Source organism: Tenebrio molitor, chromosome 5 (assembly GCF_963966145.1).
Source record: "Tenebrio molitor chromosome 5, icTenMoli1.1, whole genome shotgun sequence".
NCBI lineage: Eukaryota > Metazoa > Arthropoda > Insecta > Coleoptera > Tenebrionidae > Tenebrio > Tenebrio molitor.
Window position 1 is genome coordinate 19,320,918 of NC_091050.1, and position 25,246 is coordinate 19,346,163.

Here is a 25,246-nt window from a genome sequence, read left to right on the forward strand (position 1 = left end):
CATTTACAATTCTGATCTGAATCTAATTCTTTTCGATTTTCCTTTACCTCCATTTAAGTTAAATTTATTCGAATTTCACTTTATACATCGTTATTCATAAGCTGATTCTATAATATACATACCCGTACATATAAATATCTAACATCAATAAACATAGATTTCCGATTTAATATTGTTTATATTATATATTTACAATTAAACAGTCCCTGCTGAACACTCAGTGATTCTGTTGTCACAATTTCTCATCATGATCAATTTCGACATTAATGTGCATGTTACAATTATGCTAAAATCGATTTAGCAAAACAATCACTGCCTTCAGGTCACTCATTGTGCGTTTTTGCATATTTTCACCTGGAAAATAAATATTACCGCGGTGGTTTATTAATTTTGGAAACAAACATTAATCACTGTTAATTTTCATTCGCCCAAATCGTGTGAAAACAGTGAAAACCATTCTTAGGCAAGAAAACTGAAACAGGATTTTTTTAATGAAAGATTTTAGGTTGGTGGCACTGCATGTCAATGAAATGTGGAATTTTTGTAAAGTTTTACCGCCCGAGCGAAAACACACACTTCTATAATAAGGACAACGTAACATTTTATCTGCCCCGCCCATTACATTTTCTTAGTTACCAATCAAATAGGTTGTTAAGACGATCTGATTTACACAGTAAAAATTTCTGACATTCGAATTGTCTTAATGACATTTTATTTTTTAGAACCTACAACAATAATTGTGGACCTGACAGCAAAATTCTAACCTTAACTTTTTTACGTGGCAAATGTGATGAAAAGTTGTACAGATTGCATCTGGCTTTGATTCTGATTGGTCAACTTTAGTGGGCGGAGCAGATAAAAAGTTATAACGGCAATACTATAATCGATTTAAAATTCTCAAAAACTTCCAGGAATGTAACGCTGTAGAGCAATCTGTAAAAGTTTCAAATTTTTTAATGAAACGAGTAAATATTTTGTTTTAATTCAATAACCGCTAGATTATTTTACATCATTTTTCACTTCCACAATAGAAGTTGACATGGGTTATTTATGGTACCTTAAAGGGACTAAAGAATTATTGGAAAAGTTCTCAACAGATGTTTCCCAACAATGAAGTATTTATTTATGACACTGCAGTTGTAAATCTTGATCATTTTTCGGTGTAAATATTAAAATTGGAATAATTCAAAAACTAATCATTTTCTTTTGATGCGAATTTCATAAATATGTTCTTTGAATTAATTGTGAATTACAGGCGTGCACGGATTTTTTTTTTATTTTGGTCAAAATCAATGTTTTAAATTTTATGGCTCTGAATGAAGCGATACGGAAAAAAAGGGATAAAGTAACACTATCCCTGCATATTCTGTGCCTCAGGCGGGGCAATATTTTTTAAACCTTGGTAACCAAGCGTGATAATGAAGGACTATACAACAATATGAAAAATTAATATTTTTTTGCAAAATCTTGGCAACCACAGATTGACAGTTTAAGAACATCAAATTTTTTATTTCATCAACAATTTTAACCCAATTTTTAGTAATTTTTATCTCGAAAACTAGAGGATTTTTATTAGAATTTTTTTTGCCGATGACTTCAACTCACCATCACCAATTACCAGGTTTTTTTTTTGTACTAGCAATTTTCAAACAGCCTGTATGAACCCTAAAGTTTCGTAATTTTGGCTAATTTTTTAATAGGGTTAATCGTGAGAGCGATAAAACTTCAATCACCCTGTACAATTTTCAAGTGTTGATGTTGCGCAAATTTGTATCCTTTATCGCAAGCTGTACATTGTGTATAGCAGAAGTCGAATCCGTAGAGACCGAGGGGGTTATCAGGCTTACGGGCGGGCGGCCTCTGCTTACGACAGCGGATGGGGTAACGGCGAATAGCTCGACTGGAGTCTTCGTAAGGAGTTCGCCGCCATGTCAACAACCCTCATGGACAACTGGCGATGGGTTAGGAATAACGGCGAGAACAACGACGGTTTTGAATATTTGAAGAATTGATTAACTTTTATGGTGTCACAGTCGCTTTTTGGATCCTTTATGTTGCCAATGGAAGAAAATTAAATTCCCTATCCGGTAATGTTTTAACAAAAATTATATTACCCTTTGCTTCAAAAAAATTGTTGGCCGAAATTTTTTTTGTGTATTATACACGGATATAAATTGTTTTGCAAGTACTTGGCACTTGTGGAGCCTCGGCCCACAACTGCGATGTAAAATGACAGTTTCTGGTCTTGTGATACAATAACTATAGCACACTCCCTCCACGCAAAATTGCAAATATTTTTCCTGTTGAGATGGTCGCAAGAAATTTTTGAGCTCTTATCAGCATTTCATTTTGACAATGATTCTAATAATGAAGCCAAGTGTTTTATTGTACCATCAATATTATTCTGCTCTGGTGTTAAGATTTAATACATACATACATGAAGCTCCTTAATAAATTCAAAATTTTTTTTTCTAGCAGCTTGTAGACAATCTCTCAGCTATAAATTTCACTGCAAAAATGTTTTCTTGTGTAATAATGGTTTTGGGATGTTGGCACCTGGCGCATGATCACAAAATCCTCTACTGAGTATTAATTACTTACATAATTTGAAGCTCTAGAATTGCTCCCTACTTGCGGTGGCAAGTTCTTTGTCATTGCATCTTATCCCTTTTTAAAGAAAGACAAACTTCACTAGAAAAACAGTTAGAGTTTAAATTTATCAGTCAAAGATAACATAATGAACCACTCTGAAGAGATATCATAAATGACCGATTGGAATAAATAAGAGTTTGTCAGTCGTAAAAATTTATTAGGATCGCTTATACATACGTTGGACATTAAAAAATCGAAATCAGTTTTTGTCAGTAGATATATTAAAACATGATTTAGTTCTAAAATAACATTAATCACCAGTCCCCTAGTACCTCTGCAGCATAAATTACTTAAAAACTACAACAAAATATAAAATTTACAACATAACAATTTCAAAAAGTTTACAACGAACTAATATACCGTCTCAGTTCTTCTTGTGTGTCGAAAATCATAACAGGGAAGGGCGAACCCGGTACCAGTTCTCCCGCCCACTTAACCTCCACACGATAGTCGCCGGGTTCAGTTGGGTCGTACTGCAACAAAACCCAATCAGAAAAGCACACCCAAAATATAGAGTACCATACTTTGCACAAAATCGTCCTATCCTTTTGACTCTCCCTCTGCATCTCCACCCTAAACGCCCCCTTCGGGCCCCTAACCCTCACGGTAAGTTGCCCCGCACCGGCCCCCCTCGTGTCGCAGATAAATCTCGACTGGAAAGTGGCCAAAACACCGTGCTCGATTCCAGGACCGTACACTCGTACTTTACTGGCGTCAGGCGCTCCCGCTACCCTTAGAGTGAAGGGAGATCCAGGGACGTGCTGGCCTGCATACTTGATAGTCAAGGCGTGCTTGCCTGGCTCTTGAGGCTTCACATTGAGCGTGAAAGTGGCATCTCCGTGGTCGTAAAGCTCACAATATGCGACTTTTCGGGGGCCGGTGCAATGTGCCGTCAGTTCTCCCGGACCGGCTCTTCTGGTGTCGATCCAAGAGCGGATCTCACGACCTACCACTCCTTGGCGGAGACCTTCACCCGAACACAAGACTTTGGAAGCGTCGGCGCCACCCTTGGCCTCTACCATCAAAGGACATCCTTTCACGGGACGACCCGCCCACAAAACAGACAGTAGATAGTTTCCAGGGGTGTTTATGGTGTAGGTGGCCCTCCAGGTCTTTTCTCCAGCTAAACTGATCATCACTGGAATGGGAATGTTGGTATCTGCTGCGTGTAGAGTCACTTCGGGGTTTCCTATACGTAAACATTTCATTACATTAAAATCGTACCGTCAGTACTGCCGTTTTACCCGTGCTAGCTTTGGACCCATCGATGGAAAACATTGCCGGTTCCCCGCACTGCGCATTCGCAAGTCCTCGACCGGTGAGTACCACTTGGTCGCCCGAAGAGATTACAGTTTTGGGGGCATTGGGCAATGGAATGTTGGCCAGTCGGATGTCCAGATCGTGCTCCCCGGAATTGAGACCCTCCCCAGATATGTCAAATCTGACTCTGCTTCCTGTTTTCTCCGGGTTGATCTTCCGACCGGATATTTTACAGTCGAGAGTTCCTGGTCCGGCGTTTGTCAAGTCGAAGGCCAATTTGCAAGGTAGTTTGAGTCTTCCGTTGTCGTCCAAGTACTGGTTCCAGCCGCCGATCAAACGAGCAGCGCTTGGGTCGACAATCAAAGGGCGGAATGGAGACCCAGGTAACTGCAACAGGTTTTTCCACGTTTTAGTCTCAATGTACCAAAAACAAGTGTGTTAAAAATAATCTCATTATCTGGTTTTTCCGTAGAATCAATCAACTGATAAAACTATTAAACTCAATGGATCAAAACACTTGACTAGATAAAAGATGAGTATAAATTCGCCATAGAGCTACTCCAAGCAAAAAATCACAAAATGAATAGTTTAGTGTTTTGCTTTGTACTCTTGTCGGTTTTTGCTGGTTCCAGATCATCTGCTTATCCAACAGCTGGAACATCTGGAACTTGTGAACAATCTCTAGATGGTCAAGATCCCACTTTTGGAAACTATGGAGATCTTCTGTGCCAACCAAACTCGGCCATAGAACAAGGGGATTTGATTTCAAGAGATACCATCATCACCGATCTGTTTCAAAATTATACCAACACAATCTACCTGGTAAATTATAGTGTCAGAAGAGCAAATTTGTTGAATTTTGGACATTACCACGCATTTGCAACGTTAATTGCCATAGAAAACAACGACGACAATAGTGCTTCCGTAAAAGTTGAAATCACAAATCAGGCTGAAAGTGCTACGAGAATGTTTTTGGAAATCTATGGTGTTTCTTTGAATCAAGACACAAAGATAATACGAAATGTAAAAACTTCACCACAAATGGTACCAGAGCAGGTCTAGTTCACCAACTTGTACTGTTCCAAAAAATTTTAAACCAAAGACATGTAATTTTGCTCCTTATAATAAACTAAATTTTAAAATATAGTATATGAATGAGTTTAATATTCCTACAAACCACTTCAATCAGTGAGTTTTCTGAGATTTCAACAGTACCACTTCAAAAATAGCTATTTATGTAACAAGTCCATAATGTAATGCTTTATTGGACGAGTCGAGTTTATGGACGAGCGAGCGCAGCGAGCGAGACCATAAATAGAAGAGTCCAATAAAGCATCATTATGGACGAGTTGCATTCAACATACAATATTTTATGTTCGACTGCATTATTTGTTCAAATTACAAAAAAAAAATAACACTGACATCTATGAGGTAAATGTAGAATGACAGCAGGTTTGCGACTTTGTTTATTATAGTAGTATTTATTATTTGGAATAATAAATATCGGACTAGTCCGATAAAGTGGTAGTTTATGGCCTCAAAATAACGTCATAAACAATCTATATTTGTCACAGTCGAACATAAAAAACTTTATACTCTTTACAAATACTTACGTCGGTGGGACCAATGCTGACGATGACGTCGTACGTCCCCACCCACTTGGGCGTGTATGACACTAGATACTCCCCAGGTTTGGGACTCTGAATGTGGGCGTCAATGTTCCCTTCCACCGCTTCAATTTGTACTTTGGGCTGAATCACGCTACTGACAGTAAACGAAGTTCTTTCGCCAACCTGTCCACTCTCCAGGCCCTTTCCGACCGCCCTTGGAGGCGGCGTCGGACCAATAGGCCCAACTCCCAAAGCCAAAGGCGAACCCTTGACGGGCACACCTCCGTACGTGATAGTAACTTGATACAATCCAGCAATAGTGGGCAAGAACGAGACTTGTTTCAAATCATCTTCAAGGGTGTGTTCTTGTGTGGCCATCGTCTGACCAATCGGGTTCGTCACTTGAACTTCTAAATCCGCATCTCCCGAATTTTTATTCGACACTGAAAGGTACTAAATTATGACTGATACGCGAGTGGTGCGCCAGGAAATTACCACTAAAGCTGACTCTTTCGCCAACGTTGCCTTGGACGTGTGGAATGTCCAAAACTCGGACGTTGTCGGGGTCGAAAGCTTGGCACGTGAAGGGACTGCCGTTGACGGGTTTGGATTGATGCAAAACTTCTACCTTATGGCTTCCGGTCTCTCTGGCAGTAAACTCGGCTTGTAATTTTCCAGTCTTGGTTTGGTAACACCTCACGGGAACTGCAGAACCACCAGGTCCGCTAATGACAACATCGAACTCTCGGGCGCTTCGCCCAAGAGTGTCAATATTGAACGAGGTCACCTTTCCAACTCGCGCTTGGTACAGACCAAGACCACCGGCCCAAGGCTCGTTACCTGGACCCTTGACCGGCACTTCGAGTACCCCAAACTTCGGTACGTTGTTGTAAAGAAGCGTAATACGATGAGAAGCGGCGTGAATCGGATGGAAAACAATTTCCCACATGTTTGGGTTGTTGGGACTTTGCCTAACACTATGAGCCACATCTTTGTTGCCTACTTTCACAGACGCTGTCAATCTTCCGGGCCCGACTTTGTTCATGTTAATACCAACCACCGCGGGTCGATGGCAGAGAGCTTCAGGAGCGTTGACCACATCGATCTTCGACGTGTCAAAGACGTGGATGGTGCGTGTTGCTACGATTTCATGGCCGCGATAGATTTGTACTCGGTAAGTCCCGGTTTGGCTCAAGCTAAACTCGGCTTTAGAATTGTTGACGACGTATTTGACGTGGTGGTTGTTCGCGTCAGTTATTTCCAGCTTGTGTTGGTCACTTGGTAGGTCTATGTAAGAAATGGTACCGATTTGGACGTACTGAGTCGCTTCGACTACAGAACAGTGGAATGGACTCCCCACGACTGACATATCGTTGAAGGTGATGTTGACGAAGTGATCTTCAGCTGTTTGGGGGACGAAAGTCACATCGTACAAGCCACGGGCACAAGCCACAACTTCCGCCTTGATGGTGGTGTGTTGCGTCGACACTACTAGTTCCAGAGTACCTTCTCCAGCTTGAGCCGCGTCCACACTGAAAGTGACAGGTTTGCCGACCTCAGCAGAGGCAAGGTCGTTGCTTAGACTCAAATCGTTCAAAATTCTCTTAATATTGTCATGATTCTTCCGACCTGGAAGTCCCGAAACTATCACTTTGTTGACGTCGTAGACGTTGCAACTGAACGGTGAGCCGATCACGTGTTGATCGTTGATCAAGATGGCGACGGAATGGCGCCCCACCATCTCAGGTGTAAACCGCGCGACATAACCGTCACCACTCGAGCTCACTTTCGTCGGGATTATCTTCCCAGTGGGTGCAGTGGCGACAACTTGAGGTTCCCCAGTTGTCACACCTTCGATCTTGATTTCTGCGGGGTGTCCCACTGCTGCCAGTTCTATCCCAGAACCGGAGACCGGAACTCTGGGTTGGGTGTTCCCGGGACTTACTTTGCAACTGAATGGAGATCCCGGGACTGCTTGGCCATTAAATCTAGACAACTCAGGAGTTAGTTTCCAGTTGGTTCAAGAGTGCGATCAGTACCTTACGCTGAGAGTATGTGTGGCTGCTTCGGTCGGTTTGAAGTTGACTTTGAACCTTGCGTTACCCTCGCTTTGTACAAAATTGGGGACGTTCCTGCCCGCAACAGCCACGATTATTTCTAAGTTGCCGGCGCCGGCTTGCGAAGCGTTGATGCTGAAAGACACCGGTTTGCCGACTATGCCGTCGGTAATGTCGGTAACTGTGACTCGGTTGGCATCGTAGGCTTTGATCAAGAAGGGACTTCCTTCGATGTGGCCAGCCGGAAGTCTCACTTCGACGCTGTGGTCGCCTACGTCGATCGGCGTGAACGAAATGTCAAACTTTCCAGTTGAACCAGCTTGCGGAGTTATCTGAAAGTTCAAAAGTAACGTGAGATCCAAAAAAAAAATTAGAGTTGGCTGTGACCAAAAATTTCAGTTGGTAATTCGTTAAAAAATTTTCATAAAGATGTGCATTATGTGTGACCTGTCAGTTGTAAAAGAATCATGAGGAGCTCCAATCGTATTTACAAATTAGAGTAAATATTCCAAATGTCTGCCTTCAGCTTCCAAACATAATGCTACTCTCTTCGCTTCATGTTTTCAAATAACCTTCGCAAAGTCGGGACGTCAATTAAATTGCAGTTATTAGTAAATACTTGCATTAACACGTTGTTTTTCAGGTATGGAAAAACAAAATAATCAAGGCAAGTTGTTGGTAAGTCCCTTGAAAGTCCGAAATGACAGTTACTATTGTAATTAATGACATCTGATGACATTTGAATTAAATTTTTACGTGCTGCCAACTGAAGGGTATGAATCATGGCCACCTCGATTTTTTAAATTTTTGATCGCACGGTAAAACTTTTGAATCATTGCGACACTATGGATGGATGTTTCTAGTCTTGAGAATTACATAATGGGTCAAGTTGAACCATGACATATTGAACCAACCTGCGTGGGGAGAGACCTTCTGGCCGGCCCCAAGATTTCGACAGTGGGCGGGTTGGGACTCTCCACCACCAGCGTGCAAAGCCGCCCCACGGAGACCTTATCCAGCGCCTCCGGGCCGATGATCTTGGCCGCCGGCGCCACATTGCACTTGAAGGGACTCCCCGGAACGTCCTGTCCGTTGAATCTGAGATCCACCGAGTGCACCGTAGCCTCCCGGGGAGTAAACGAGATGGCGTAGGTGTGAGGGCCTTGCGCTTGGGCCGACGTAGGCACCCTGCCCCCGTTGACCGTCACCTCTAGATTCCCAGGACCGGCTTGACTCGTTTCCACTGAAAGCGACTCACTTTACGGTTGCCCAACGCAACTTGCGGTGACCTACCTAGGAAAGTGACAGGTTTCCCGACCACGCCGCTAGATGACTCCTTCACCTTGATAGCTTGCACGTCGTAGACTTTGGCGGCGTAGGGACTGCCGGCGGTGGGAATCCCGCTGACGGTGACGTTGATCCGGTGCTCGCCGACAACTCTCGGGACAAACTCGGCTCGGAATTGCGAATTTCCCAGCGGTTGCACCTGAGTTGGTACCGCTTGACCTCCCGGGCCTAGCCGCCCCAGATTATTAATCGAGCAGGAGTGGAGTGGGGATTCGGCGGGAGTTTCGAATTTCAATTTTAACCGTTAATTTTGTCAATGATTAGAATCATGGCGATCATGGAATGTTTTAGCAATTTAGACAGATCAAAATGTACTCATGTGGATGTATGAAATAACAAAGAGTGAAGCTAATAGGTGAAAACGAACCAAAGCCGTGCAAAACCTTGAAGAGGAGACAAGTAGAAACAGAAGAGAAAGTGGAGAAGCTTGTTAGTGAGTAAAGTGTGAAATATCTACAAAGCACGATCGATCCTATTGTTGAAATTAAAATTTAATTGACTAGTCGAGAGTTTAATTTGCTGCAGCACTGAACATCTGTTAACTTCATTAAGTTTGATCGGAATTTTATTTTAGTAGGTCAGTGGGATGAACACGCAAGCATTATTCGTCAAATTTCACGTTTATTTATTTATGGTTATTTACTGTTTTCATTTACTTCAAACTGTTTGTCAAAATAAAAGATTTACGTAATCGTGAATCAACAAGTCATTATCGATCTAAATATAATTATGATTTTCAGACAGATCTTGTATTTTAGAAATTATCCATTCAAATTTGGAGCGTTTCTGACAGATGTTATGCAGACATTGTGGGATTTAATGGTCGACACATTTGTAATAATTATTTGGTGACACATGTAGTTTATAACTCATTATGCTAATGATGATCTAATTTCTTCTAAAATGACTTGAAAGTTTGTCAAATAAGCTAAAATAAATTTTCGAACGTTCTCTTTTAAAAAATATAAAAATCGTTTCAGTGCGGCGATTTGTCTTTTTATAAAAATAAATTATTTATTATAAATTACATTTATGCCAATTGTGGTTCTGGAAATTATGTAATAAGTTCCAGAAAACTGAAATTTTTGTTTTACCAACATCAAAATAACAATTTTCGTTTTTTGCAAATTCAAGCTATTACATTTTAAATGAAATCATTCCTGTACATAATATACGCAGTCATTGTTTTATAAATCCTTAAAGAATTTTCGAAAAATGAAGAAACTTAACTAAAGTGTAGAAAACAATACGATTTATGTTTTGGACACAAAAATTTTAAATAATGTCACATTTTCTACAAAAAACAATTAAAGAGAAATTATTTTTTTAAATGTTTTTTATTTTCGTTTTGTGGTCTTCATATGAATACTGTTATCTGAACAAATTTCCTAGAAAAGGCTTTATTTAAATTAAATTTATATAATATTTTAACATTTTGTTTTTCCTTAAAATTTTCAGCATGTTCTTAAGATGCTTTGCCTCTAAATAGCATAAAGGCAAGTTTTAGAGGGTCCAAGTCCTCATTATGATATACCTAATACAAAATAATCATAAAATTGAAAAAACTAAAACTGTCATTGGTTTGTATTTATTTCACATTAAATGTAAAAAAATATATATATTGGGGACAAAATACTTTGGACATCATTTTTTGTCACTTCAAAAAAAGATCATGTAAACCAAGCATTAACGTCAAGTCAGCATTTATGACAATTTCAAATTATTGACTTTTCTCTTTGACAAGAGAGTACAAATATTTTAATTAAAATGTGTTGTCTGCGAGTTATTTTTATTTTTCCAGTAATACATATTTAGGTGTCCCCAAAAAAAGACGAGTCTATAGCTCCCTTATTTATCGGAGGATTTTAATTATCTATACATCAAATCAAATGGCCTAATAAAATCACGTGTAGCCTCAAGGACTTCAAGGCTAAACTGTCAAAATATTTTGAGTTTGTGTTAGATCATATAGTCTGTTTTAAACTAAAAAGAGTGTTTTAAATTTGTCGCGCTAAAACTGCGGCCTATGATTGGTTCAAATTCAGCCGGTTTTAGGCAGCTCTAAAATATCCAAATCTGAATCCAGAGCACATTGCCGATCGCAGCATTTATATTTTTTACTTTCTTAAATAAAATTCTTTACCTTTATAATAATTAATGAACTGAGAACATTTATTATAATTAATAAATGCAATTTTTGTTAACAATAAATTGACCGCCAGAAATTATCTAGTGATTTTTCTAGTAACTTTCTATAGTGTAAATGGGACTTTTTCATTTACTCCTCTTAGTTTAAAAACCGACTATAGTGTGTTCTTTTTACTTTTTTTTGTGTGTTCTTTACGTAAATTTCTTGACATAATTTATTATAACATCAATTTGTTCTGCTTGATGATTCTTTTCTTGTTACACAACTCTGACTTATTAAAAAATAATGAAAACTTAAATTAGACTCACAAAAGCTTTATTTTGTTTATATTAAACGTAAAATATTGTTGTTAATTGTTAACCATAAACATTACAATTTCAAATTGCAATAAAGTAATCAAACAGCATGAAAATGAGCGGGTCTGTTGACTTGATAATTAAAATCTGTGGATTTTACGATCGTGTGTAACAATAATGAATGAATTAATTAATCAATTAATATTTAATTTTAAGGTTCAAATATTTACTTGTGAATGTTAATTTATGGTAGCGAAATAATCGAATTGTCTATTCTGAAATGTGTCTATCCTTGGGACGTCCGGAATTGTAATTGCGTTACAAATTTCACCAGATCGAAAGTTCTAATCTGTTCCAAATCCAATCAGTTCTTAATTTATGGCCAATTTACCAATTTCCAAATTGTTCGCTATTAGCTTAATTGAATTTGTTACTTTCATGCTTTTATCCACGACCACTTTCAAGGTACCTATCGAGTGTTAAATCGTGCACCACAAGATCTTACTAATGTTCAGATTAGTTTTACACCGAATTAAAATGCTGAAAGCGTAAGTTTTCACGAAAACTACTAGTGAGACAATAATTTCACGCCTATTTTGTGCTGATTATGTCTTTCAATAGTGAAGTGACGATCACAATCGTAATCTAATCAATGCGGCAACAACTTAATAATATTTGTAAGATGTTTCGTAAATGTGAGATAAGCTTCAGTAGTTCACAAACGTCTGAAACCGTACAAATGTAAGTTCTTCAGAATGTGTGAAGATTAGACCTCCGCCAAAGTAATAAAACATTCCATGAAGAAATTTAAATTAACAAACAACGTAAAAGGAAGAATTTTATTAAAACATTTTAGAAGGTGAGGAAGAAGGATTTTTATTAGGGAATAGAATAAGTTAGTAAGAGTTTGTCTAAAACAATAGTCGGCGGTGACCTGAAAAATGAGAAAGAGTGCAAGACAGTGATCATGACAGTGAAATAAATAACAAAACGAAGAGTGTAAAAGAGAGCATGCTATATTTCATACATACAATGAGTACATTTTTGTATTTTGTACAAAATCAACAATTAAAACAACTTAACTACGTAACTATGTACACACAGGTGAAGCGAACCCCATCGAGATTGAATAAATACGAGAACTGGAACAGAGCGCTGTGGGACCAGAGTCAAAATGATTGGAGGGAGACAACATTTTTAGATTTATTTTCTGAAAGAACAGAACTTTGACATGATCTAGTAATCAATAAAGGGTGTTTTTTAAAATTTGGCATCGAAGTTGGCGTTGAAGAGTTGATTGTGAAGGAACCACTCGTCTTAAAATCACTGATTTTTCAAGTTGCAGATTAAAAACACAAACTACGCAAAAAAGTGAGGTTGGATTTAAGCAGCTGATCAACCACTCGTCTTAAAAAAGACTAATTTTTCAAATTGCTTATTAAAAACACACAAAAAATGAGGTTGGTGCGTTCTCAATCGACTCTTCAACGTCAACTTCGACGCCAAATTTAAAAAAACACCCTTTACAGAAAACATGTTGTGAAGCGTCTATTTTATATACATTGACAACTCCTTTTTGTTTTTCGTGGATGTTTTTATTGGGACAAGTTTTTTTTTAATCTCAAAAAATAGTTAAAAAGGCAGGAATTGAAGTTTTTGTTACATAATACATACATCTACATCACTACTTTGTAAAAAAGTTTATATTCCAATCCACACTGTATATTACTGCATTTTATTAATGCATTACTGTACTATTTTAAATTAAGGTATGTTTGGAGGAAGTGTTCTTCTATATTTTCGAACACTTAAAAACATTAATTTTGACATAAAAAAATTACAAGTTTTGTTTGGTTGGTCTCGCATTTTGGCTAATTTTGTAGGTGTGCCACAGGACGCAGTTCAGGGTCCATTGTTATTCAATCTCGTCTTGCGAAGCTACAAGGACACCAAAACCCGTTTAAGAAACAAATCCTCACCCTCAACATTAACCTCAATATCTTCGAGTCTTCCGGGATGGTTAATGAGCAAAGTGCTAGGTCTATGTACAGGGCCGGGTCCGGGGAGTGTGACACTCGGCCCGTTTCCTCCTCCTCCGACACCAACAATCAAAGGACACCCCACGACTGGTCTCTTATTGAAAGCCACATTCACCACGTGGTCACAGGCCTCGGCTGGCACAAAACTCACAGCGAACCTGGCATTGCCTTGGGGGTGCACCTGCGTGGGTATATTCAACCCCCTCGCGCTTATCGTTATCTCGAGATTGCCCTCGCCGGCTTCGCTCGCGTCTACTGAGAATGTGACGGGGCGGCCCACGGTGCCCCTCGCTACAGTCCCCACAGTCACTTTGTTGGAGTCGAAGGCTTTAGCTATGAAGGGGGTGCCTTGCACGGGTCTCCCGTTGTAGTCGACGCTGATCTGATGGGCCCCTACTTGCGTGGGGGTGAATTCTGCGGTGAAGCCGGAATGGATGTCTCCGGTCACCTTGACGGGGAGCTCGCCGATGGGGCCTCTCACGGCTACCGCCAGTTCGGCGGCTCCGCCTCCCGCAACCCCCATGTGGAACGAGCTGGGGTGGTTGACGGGGACGAGCTCCAAGTGGGAGAGGCTGAGGGTTACTCGGCTCGTGTCAGCGACCGAGCAGACAAAGGGGCATCCTCGGACGGTCTCTCCGTTGAATTTTATGTCGATCAAGTGGGGTTTCGCTTGGTCGGGGGTGAAGGAAACTAAGCAGCGGCCGCCCCCGACGACCTGCACGTGGTTGGGGACTTCTCCCTCGTTGATTGAGATTTCTAGTTGACCTTCGCCGGCTTGGCTGGCGTCCACTAAAAAGAATATTCGTCAGAAAGGCTTACACCAAGGGATTTTCCAAATTGGTTGTAATATCCTCCAAAAAGGGGTAGAATGTTAAGGAAAAGAAAGGAGATGAGGAAAAGAAAAAATAGCCTTAAAGAGGGATTTTGAAGGCGTTCTAGTACTTTTAGGCAGATTTCAAAGAAGAATTATAAATATTTAGGAAGATTTTGTGAAATATTTGTTGTAACTTTTGAGTTTTAGAGATACTGTAGAATTCCTTCAATGGCCTTAGGTCTTAGGTACAATTAGCAAATTAACTAAAAACTCATTTAAAAGATCGAAGTGGAATTAGTTTTTTTTAAGCACAAGGTACTATATTTTTTCAATTGAATGGACGAAATAACCAGCATTTAAGAACTTGATTTTGTCAAGAAAGTCGTCTTAAAATCATTTACTCCTTGATACGGTACTAAGAAGCGGATGAAAAAGCGGTGTAATCTAGCAAGCAGGTGCTGCAAGAAAAATGAAGTCTTGATGAACCAGTCAAGGATATCTTGAAATGGAAGAAAGGAAATTGCAGGTTTATAACGTGGTGGGCTGATGATCTTTTACTGAACTTTATTTTCGTGCGAGTCGGATGTAGCAAAGAATGATGAGGATATTACAAACCAAATGGAAGATCCGGTTTCCTTGATTTCGTTTAATTTGATTAGGACTTTGCGAAAGTACTGAGATTGAGTGTTAAATGCTCCAAGAAAAAAAAACATATGTTACAGTGACTTATCACGAACAATGCATTACTTTCTATAATTATTATTGCACCTGAACAGTTTCAAGGTGAGTACAAATTCTGCATTGCCGCTTGAGTACCACTTCCAAGAAAACAAATTGCACTCGCACTTACCGAAGAAGAAGAGTACCCTCTTCCTGGCGAGTTATGTTCGTAACTAAACAATTTCAGTTGGATTTGTCACGGTTGGTTGATCGCATACATATTAATGGTACTACCATCAATAACAACAAATCAAATCTCAAGACTTTCACAAGTACCACAATATCTCAACGAACTTACCTCTAAATTGAACGGGTTGTCCAACAACCCCTCCACTGACATCCGCCACTTGTATCAATCCGGCATCGTACACTTTAGCAATCAGAGGCCCCGAGGGCAACTTCTCTCCATTCACGGTGACTTCAATGATGTGAGTACCGACTTCGGTCGGCACGAACTCGACACTTTGCACCCCTGTTCTGCTTCCGGGCAGTACCCTCGCCTGCACCGACCTCTTACTAGGCGCAATGACGTGCACCATAAGATCGTCCGGTGCCACATTGGTACTAGTTATGATTTCGAAAACCGCTGAAGCGTTGGCCGGCACCAGCCGCGTGGTGTCCCCCAAAACTGACAGATTTGAGTTCGACATGATGTTCACATGCCAGGGACTTCCTTGAAAAAGCACAAAGTACTCGTTAACCCACCATGATGCACTTGGCCACGGTACGACACATCATCGCACGCACTTCTCGCCGCGGTACGGGTTTTACGCAGAAAAAGAAATTCTCGCGCGATTAAAAGTCGTACCTCCGCAATGGTAACGCGATGACTGGTACTACTCTGGCATAGGAGCTGTGGGCAACACAATCAAGTAGGCGGGGTGAGAGGCGAGCGACATTCCTACGCTAACTACAGGTAAACTCGCGAAACAGTGGCGTGCTGCAGGGGAAGTATCGCTCGTTCAGAAGTGTCAAATTAAATCAGTGGCGTGCGGTGAATTTGATCCAGGAGAAGTTTGTTATGTCAAACAAACAACAACAAACTAATTTCCAAAATATTTATTACCTTCAGAGGCAGAAAGAGATATTAATGGGTTATCTTCTCTCCATGTCTTTATACTTTTTTGTTCTTTCTATCAAAGTACTAGTACTGTAGCAGTACTATGGTGTAGATAGAATAAATATATTTACATTACATCAATTAGGTACTCAAAGATATTGATTATATTTTATCGGCTCTAGCAAAAAACATAACACGGAAAGAACAAGTACCCCTAAGGCATTACCAAATAAATAAAAACTTTTTTTTTCACAGAGTCGTAATCAGAGCGCTAACCAGATCCATAAACAAAATGTCGCCATTCAAAATGGCGCTTAATATGTCGCTATTTCGCCTCGCACGCCCACACGCCACTGTACCACTAGATAAAAACAAAATAAATTGGCAATTTATTTAAATTGGGTGCATTTAGTATCGACGAGCGGTCGCGTTAATGGCGACAGACACTGGCGCCTCTCGTCAAATAAACTGTCCACGCCACTGGTTGCAACATAGTGTTGTGTCGTTCCGGCTGTCGGTCGTCATGGTGCCGCTTCACCGATCGAGGAACCATTTCGAATAAATTATTACATCCACAATCAAATTTCCTGGACATAAACAAACGCGGCGATATTTCAGAAACGAGCAAGACCAAGTGGGCCATTGAACTTCGGCCAAGAAGTAGTACCTGCGCAGGTACAGATGAAAGCGGAAAGGAGAAATAACTGAATGTGGTGACATTTAATTTTAGTCACGTTGTCGGCGACTGGAAAAATGCTAATTACCCCTCGGGAATTTTCGAAACCGTCGCGAATTTCCCAGATTGAGGGGATCGATTCGCTTTTTCGGGAACTAATCGGAAATTGCGTTTTTCTTCTGAACAACTTTAATTCAGTCCCGAATGGCGGGTTTTGATGTTTACTTCCCAGGGCCGGCTCGGGAAACGATTCAGGTAAAGAGGTGAGATTCTGGGGTCATCGGTGAAATTCTCTACATTGGTGGCGAGAAGAATATATGTAACCGGTTAAGTTACTGGGTCATAGAAATGTGCAGATGCTTATGTAACATTCTCCATATATAAAAACAGAAATTATGCAAAACTGTAATGAATTATATGTTAATAACAAGTAACAGTAACAGTCTCGGTGGTAGATCTTGTCGCCGCGTTATTTATGCATTAATTGAGTCAGAATGCAAATGTGCATCGAGTGAAGTCCGAACGACTGTAAAAGTGCGAGCAGATAACGCAAACTACATAAACTGACTGATTTGTGATCTTGACGAATTCGTTTTTTTTGGTGTCTTTTCGTTTCACTTTCTTTGCATCTTGCGTAGGCACCATTCGTAAAAAAATTAATAGAATAAGTAAGAGTGCCCATGTTAATCAGCAGTATCAAATATCCAAATAAAGCGTCTGCTAGTTGTTAGTTTTTGAACCATCTCCTGCAGGAACCTTCTTATTAATTGAACCATTTTATTATACTTCCATTATAAACTTTCTCTTTTATCGCAAGTGATGATAAACTGAATTATCAAATGTTAACGCTTGAGGAAACTCCACTCTATTATCACGCTTTGATTCATCAAACACAATGAAGTGGTAGTACTGGAGCGTTTGTAAAAATACAATTACCAATGGTTTGATGGAGTCGTATAAAACTTCACATTTTGAAATTTTATGTCATTTCTACCATCGAGCCAGAGAAATCTGGTCCATTAGCTGGTAGGTTTCGAATGGAAAGACGTCTTATGGAAGCAAGAGATGAGTAATCAGACTTTTACAAGACGATTTCTTGGTAATAAAAATTCTTATTGGGCTTGGCTTACACATAAATATCCAAAAAATGTTTAACACGATTTACTACAAAATGTGGGCATGGTTTCTTAATTTATGACAAAAAAACAGTAAAGCAAAAATGTTCCAAATCTGACAAAATGTCGTTATTATATTGACAAAATTATTACATAATTAATTGATATGTACATAATTAAAAATTATAGAAGTAGAAGTTCGTCAAAAACTTCATTGCATTATTATGCAAAGCTAAATTGGTATTTAGTTTTCATCTACCATTTTTTTTAACAGCACCAAGGTGAAGATGAAGATTTTCTTAGGTATCTTAAGTTAAGTTAAAAGAAAATATTTTTGGTTAAAAATGTGTGAAGTAGAAACTTTTGAACGGGATCACTAATATTGATGATTTATGTTTCTTATAAAATGTGATCAAAATTTTTTTAGGAAGCAACAATAAAAACTTGAACTATGGAGTCATAGTTAACATCATTCTAGAAAAAATTAACGACAAAAGCAAAGTTTTGGGTTGCACCAATTTGAATGTTTTCAAAAAAATCTTAGTTTTTCTCAAAGATCAAGATTTCAAAGAAGAATACACAAAATCTTGGTACAAAGTTAGTGACCAGCAAGGTTTTCGCAGGCCGTAAAAGCGGCCTTAGACAAACAAGAAAGAGATATCAGAACAGCGGAATAAAAACATGACGATATTTTGTTGTGACTGCACTGCAGAAGAGTAACCGTCAATTGGACAGGCTTGTATTGTATTTCTTTCACCATGCCAAGACTAAAGACATCAAATAAACTAAATAAAATAAGTCTTGTTTTTCCTTGAATCTTTCTTACTTAACACTGCTATGTTGAAGCAAATTATCTTAAGAAAAAAATTGCACTCGTGGTAATTTTCTAACACGCAAGGAGTATTACACTGAGATAATTTCTCTGCCACTAACTGCCAATTACGATTTACCTCACTAACAGTCTGGTTATGATATTATTGAATTTCCTCACTAACATGTTATTATTATCTGGATATATTTTATTCATCAGAAAACAATATTGCAATGAACCTAGTTTTCTAATTACATGTAATCTTTTCTAAGAAAAAATAAGTAAGCAACAAGCGATTTAAATTGAACAACAATTAGAGTATTACACGCATGATGACATTCTGATTTTTTTTTATTTGTTTCCTTAGTTATGTCCTAACTCAGATATAATAAGTGTGTGGAACTCTTAGTATTTTTTAGATCCATTTTGATTGACATTGCAGAATAATAAAAGTAGTAGTTTCGGTTAGAATTTAACAAAATTGTCAACAAGTGTTATTTCTACTGATGTTGTAAAATAAAGTGCGAAGAATGTTGCTGTAAACATGTAAATCCAATTAAACCTGAATTGCGGTATAAAGGTGATTCTCGATGCATACAACACGCTAACCCACATTAGAAGTACATATATTTATTATAAACACTTGTGGAGGATTAGCAATGCAACAGTGCAATTTCTTCGAATGGTTTTCTATGTTTTCTATGTTTTATAAAATTCTACGTCCTACAAATCGGTTTTGTACACGTTTCACTTCGAGAAGATATTTTTGAGCTAACATTTTATTTACGGTATTAATCATTTGCGTAGGTTCATTTGATTTCATAAAATAATATGTATATAAATTAGAAATTTGAAAAATCGTTTATTTACTGTCTCATATAAAAATTGTTGTGCAACTTTAATTGCAGGTCTTAAGAAATACGTGACTTCGAAGGTCGAAGACACAATAGTGTATGTTAATATAATAATGTACTAAATAACAAAAAACAATGTTTATTGTTGATATTTTGCAGACTATCATACAATTGTATTAGAAAGTAGTAAAGATGCTCTTAAATGGAATAAAAAATGGAAAAAAATTGGTGGTTCCAGTAATCAACGGACCAACATCTAAGTGGCTACTTATTTTATAAAAAAGTTCTCAAAATATATTCAAATAAAAAAAAAAAAAACATTGAAAGAAAGAAAATGTGGGCAAGGAAAAACAAAAATCGATCTGTTTCGGAATTTTTTACAAAAATCGCCTGTGTCCAAGTTATAAATTTTATTCCAGTTAAAGTTTCCACACTGTATTTAGTTTGCGTTATGATTTTCTAAGCAACATTTTAAAGCAACAGGTTACATAATCTGAGGAGATTTTAGTGCACTAAAAAAAACATCATACATCATTAAAGATGAAGCACTAAGATTACCAAAATGATAAAAAAATCGTTTGATTTTTTTTGAAATGAGTAAAAGCTGAAGTTTTTCCCTAGCCGCCGTTCTCTCACAAAAGCGATAAATTAAAAACTGGAATTCCGAATATTTAATTTAAAATTTAATTAAACGTCACTAAAATGTTATAAATTAAAAGTGATCTAATATTTTTTTTATTATTTAAAATGTTTTTTCTTGTTCCAAATTGGAAAATAATTTTTCTTCAAGAGCAGGTTTTCGAGCCGGATAACATATGAATTTTATTTAAGTGGGAAATTTTTTTTTAGCATTTTTCTAATTTATGGATTAATTAGTGTATTGTTTAGCTTTTTCGTAAATTAGTCTAATTAAAGGCAAACTCAGACAAAAATAACTAACGGTCAAAACTAATTTTAATAATCAGACTAGTTTTGGTTTAGTCAGGATTCTAAGAAGCATAGCAGTGATTATTTCTTAAAAGTTCTAAACAAATTCTAACAGAACGACACGTTTAAACAAACCAATTTATGTTTTAATTTCACTGCAACTATCAAAATAGTTCAAAAGAAAGATGTGTATTTAGTTTAAGACTAAAAATTACTGTAAATTGGAACAAATTTCTTCTACGCATTTATGAAATTCCATTGATTCCTTATTGTCTCACTTCCTTAGTTTGAAAAGTTGCATCGATAACAATACAAAACATGCAACATTTTTTACTACTGTAAATGTCATTTGAAAGCAAGGTTAGCAACCCGTAGCAGGCGAACCCAACAATGATGGACATCAGAAATGCAAATACATAAACCGTAATAAAAATTTATCAATTTGTCATGTTTCAAGAATTTACAAACGAGGTTGGTTTTTTACTGGAGCATTCACTTTTTCCACTGTTGCTCGGTATTGTACAAAGAACGTGATCAATGGAGGAAGCAAACAATGTTTAATCAATGTAACGCTTGTTTCGACATTTTTTCTACAAGTGAAGGCTTGTGCATGTAAAAACTACATACTTTGGCTAATGGGTTAGAAGAATTGCTACATTTTGTTCTGTTTCTTTGTTAGATAAAGTACCAACGCCATCGATTTCAACAAAAGACATTGGTTGCAAATGCATAATTTTATAATTGGCCTGCCGAAAGTACCCGATGTCTAAGTATTGGTACATGAAACAAATTGATAGTGGTAGTGGTAGTGGTACTGTTGTATGCTGACTTCTAAATAAGTAGTTCTACAAATTGACATAAGTTGACAGATCTAGTAAGATTTACCTTAATCTTGATATGTAAATTTGTATTTAGAAAAAAAGTGTACTGGACTGTTTCAAGAACCACCGGCTGTACTGAAATTCAGTACCTTATCATGGTACATTAACATTAGTATACATCACATACATTGCAAAAAATTTCTTCATATACTATTACTAGATATAATACATACATTTAACTTACCTTCTTATTCAAATACCATGATAAATAATACTTACTCTCTATCAAAGTGATTATTATGTTATTGATATAAAAAAAAAAAAAATGTAGCAATAAAATCATTGCTTACATACTTTGGATGTCATTTATAATATGTTTTAAAGTCTCTCCATTTTCATAACTTAACAGTATTTTTTTCAATATTTACAAAATATTATCAATGGTAATTTTAATACCAAGATTTCAAATATTTTGACTTAAGAGATCTATCATCAAATTCTCTTGGTTCCAAGCTTTAATGATTCCATCTAAATTATCTATTTTTTTTTTTTTTTAAATTTATTATAATTTTTTTTTTGTAGGAAAGGACGGAGCGTGGGAAGATCTATCTTAAACATTTGATAAACCCAATCTGCAGGGCATTTGCTTCCTATTTTAAGCATAAGCTAAAAACAGGTTGTTTTCGAGACAACTTTATCAAAACATCATCATTTTGCAGATCATTCACATTCGTAATAAACTTTTTTAATTCCGACTAGACGGAAACTAATAGCACTTTCAAATTCCAAAAGTGGAGTCATAAATAACAGGAGAAAAAATTAATGAACATAATTAATGCGATAAGAAGTGAGACTGACGTAATACGAGCAGTAAAAACGTAACAATTTAAATTGTTATGTTTTGTGGGTACCGTCACAGTGGGCGCACCATGTCACGGAAAAATGGTTCCATCAACATCAATTAAGCCCACACGATAAAAATGTCACCATCACGCGAAAATCAGGTCATCCGTGGCGTACCACACGCTGAAAATCATTCATCTGCACATTTTCAAATGGTCTGTAGCTTCGCAATTTTCACACAACGCCGGCCCTGGCTTGACAACAATCTCTGGCGCTTAATATGGAATTTGAGGGAAATTGCTGTTTTGCATTACCAAACAAACCCACGCTGGTACCGCGTAACGATACCACAATTAGAACGGCGCGTGTGGGAACCCTCGCCAACGTCGCATATTTGCAGAATCTCCGTTACAAATTGTGTTGTTTTATTCATGGAAGCAGAACCGCGGAAACAAATCTGAGGCACTTACCTGGTACCGTCTCCCCGTTAAACTTGATGTCGACTCTGTGGGGTAACGCTTGGTGCGGTGTGAAGGCGGCTTTAAATCTTTGACCACCCAGACTTCTGACGCTAGAGGTGACGCGACCTCCCTCGACCAAGATTTCGAGATCTCCGGACCCGGCGCCACTCCCATCAACTAAAAAATAGATTTTTATTGGAAATTCTGCTACATGATCAATCAAGTCGTACTTTCGAACTCCACTGGTTGCCCCAAGACTCCATCTGGTACCGGTTGTACCTTCACGGACGCCGCTCCACCACTTCTTACCCCAGTCCTGTACCCCGAGGGGGACTGTCTCCCGTATTTGTCCCTCTCCCCATAGATATCCACATTGTTGGAGTACTTCTGCGACGCGGTGTAACTGTGTTCTTGTGAGAACACTCTATTGTGTTCTTCGACTTTCTTCCGACGCATGTCTGCATCCAATTGCGACTCTGTTAGATTTGCAACCGACTCCAAACTCCTCTCCGAGAGCATGTTTCTAGTCTTTGCTATGGCATCCCATGAATCTCTTCTAGCTGAGGAATTGTCAGTCAAAGCCGAAACTTTGACGATCGGACTAGTGTCAATACCGTCGTTCTGGTCGTACGAACTGTTGTAAGAGCGACTTTCAGTGACTCGCTTGTCGTACCGCGAGTTGTAACCGACGTCCGGACTAGATCTTTCTAAAAAATTTGGACTTCTGGAGTCCGAAATCCGCATCGAAGACATCTTCGATGTGTAATTAGAGTCGTACTCGGCCTTTTTGGCAAAGTTGGGACTAGCTGTGTCGTACCGCTTTTCGTTGAGTCTTCTGCTGCTGATGTAATCTGGACTGTCTGATCTATTGTAACTGGGGCTTTGAGTTCGTTGCATGTAACTGGGACTGTTCGTGCGATTTAAGTAGCTGGGACTGCTGGTGCGGTCGTTGAAACTGGGTGAGTTGCGCTTGTCGGCTAGAGACATCTTGTGGTACTCTTGGGCGTACTTGTGTGTTTCGTTCAAGACGGGACTGGCACTTTGACGGTAGTTGTTGTAGGTCGAGTTCTTGACGTGGTTGATTGGACTAGGACTAGAACTTGAGTAACGACTAGTTGGGCTTTGTCTGTACGTCGAGTTTGGACTGGGACTGCTTGATGATTTGGACCGTTTTTGCGTACCCACGCGCATCATGAACGGCGAACCTTTCACGTCGTATCCATTGAAGTACACGTAGACCTACGAGAAGCAAATTAGAAGAGTTTTGGGAGACAAAAACTGACTGCCGTACTCTGTGCTTTCCGACGTCTTTCGGTGTGAAATGAATTCTGTAGAGTAAGCCGGAGGAGTTTACTTTTTCCACTCGACAGTGTACTGAGCGTTTGTCGTGGACTATGTCGGCGTAGACTTCTCCAGGGACACCAACTCCTCTGCAGTCCAAATCTACACTGTGAGGTACCAAGGGGAGGGCTCCCTCCAAGCCGGAGACTTGGACTCCATTGGGATCGAAGACCGAGCATGTGAAAGGACCACCCTAAAAAATAATAAGATTAAAATGCTAATTCAGTGAAGACATAAAGGGAGAATATTGATGATAAACAAAATATGTAGACAAGATGCTTTCAGAATTAGAATGTTAAAAAAATAGGAGTCGTTTTTTTGTATAGAAATGTACAATAATTTTCTGGAAAGTAACTTTTCAATTGAAACAAAAATACAAAAAGGGTCATCTGAGATTTTTGTATGAAGAGGAAAACAGATATTGGCGTAAAAATTAAGTTTTCAACATTTAAAAATTTAAAATTGTTGACTGACAGTTATGCCTTTGTTATGCTTATGGTTTTTTTGTGCAATGGTTTTGTGTTCATTTTCGTTCCAGCACTGACAATTTATTATTGTTATTTAATGTGACTTTGACGTCCAATTCACTAATTAGTATTTCAGTCAGCAATCAGCATATACGATGACGTGGATAAAGAGGAAATTACAAAATGGATGGGCTGAATTCAACCCACAAGCCTTTTTTGTATATCATGCAAACAATATTTACCTTCCAAAAATGGGATAAAATCTAATAGCTGTTACAACGTCAAAGTGTGGCGAAAATGATAGTTTTTTTGAATTTAAATATCCTCAAGACTCAAGATTTCGTTTACGAACTACCCACTGGAAAATTAGTGATAAAGATTTAACCGACGCAGGTCCTTCGAACGTTAATATAAATCTTGACGAAAAATTCGGAAATGTCAAGAAATGTCAAAATACAATTTATGAAGATAAATTAGTTTTTCAATGTGAAGAGTGCAACAGGAACTTTAAAAATGAAAAGGGTCTTAAAATTCATAGAACAAGAATCCATGGACTAATGGGACAATCTTTTTTGTGTGAATCATTTTCCTCAAAAATTGATAAAACAAGAAGGAAAAATGAAACAATCCATCAATCTCTACCTACTTCCATGGACTATGAGAAACAATCCGGATCACAAGATAGTCAACCTGATGGATCTCAACGATTACGTTGTACTCTATGTCCTGGAAAATCATTTAAGGATAACAACAGATTGAAAATTCACGTAGATAAGTATCATGTCGATAATAATCTATCAACTTTTTCTACTTCTTCTTCAACCGATTCAATAACAAAATTGCTAATTAATTTGAAACTTCAGTTACCAACTATTAGAAGAATTCCAAAAGCTTGCAGACATTTAGCTGCAGATAAATTAAGTTCC

The 25,246-nt window shown here is 38.2% G+C and overlaps 1 protein-coding gene across 3 annotated transcripts in view; it reads right to left on the reverse strand.

Annotated features, from left to right (window-relative positions):
* Nucleotides 1-2,851: 2,851 nt before the first annotated feature.
* Nucleotides 2,852-25,246, reverse strand: part of jbug (filamin-type immunoglobulin domains fbug) — a 62,232-nt gene continuing 39,837 nt past the window's right edge. The window contains exons 8-21 of one of the 3 annotated variants that reach the window (XM_069048995.1): nt 23,804-24,046; nt 22,743-23,751; nt 22,522-22,689; nt 15,243-15,617; nt 13,351-14,199; nt 8,873-9,094; nt 8,494-8,822; nt 7,562-7,911; nt 6,018-7,510; nt 5,526-5,965; nt 3,897-4,299; nt 3,177-3,841; nt 3,013-3,125; nt 2,852-2,949 (exon numbers count right to left, since the gene is read on the reverse strand). In XM_069048995.1, coding sequence (XP_068905096.1) covers nt 2,943-2,949; nt 3,013-3,125; nt 3,177-3,841; nt 3,897-4,299; nt 5,526-5,965; nt 6,018-7,510; nt 7,562-7,911; nt 8,494-8,822; nt 8,873-9,094; nt 13,351-14,199; nt 15,243-15,617; nt 22,522-22,689; nt 22,743-23,751; nt 23,804-24,046 — 6,666 coding nt within the window. In that variant the 3' untranslated portion in view covers nt 2,852-2,942. Of the gene's footprint in view, nt 3,126-3,176; nt 3,842-3,896; nt 4,300-5,525; nt 5,966-6,017; nt 7,511-7,561; nt 7,912-8,493; nt 8,823-8,872; nt 12,306-13,350; nt 14,200-15,242; nt 15,618-22,521; nt 22,690-22,742; nt 23,752-23,803; nt 24,047-25,246 lie in introns of those variants that run through there. The other 2 variants (XM_069048993.1, XM_069048996.1) reach the window with 2 other exon arrangements.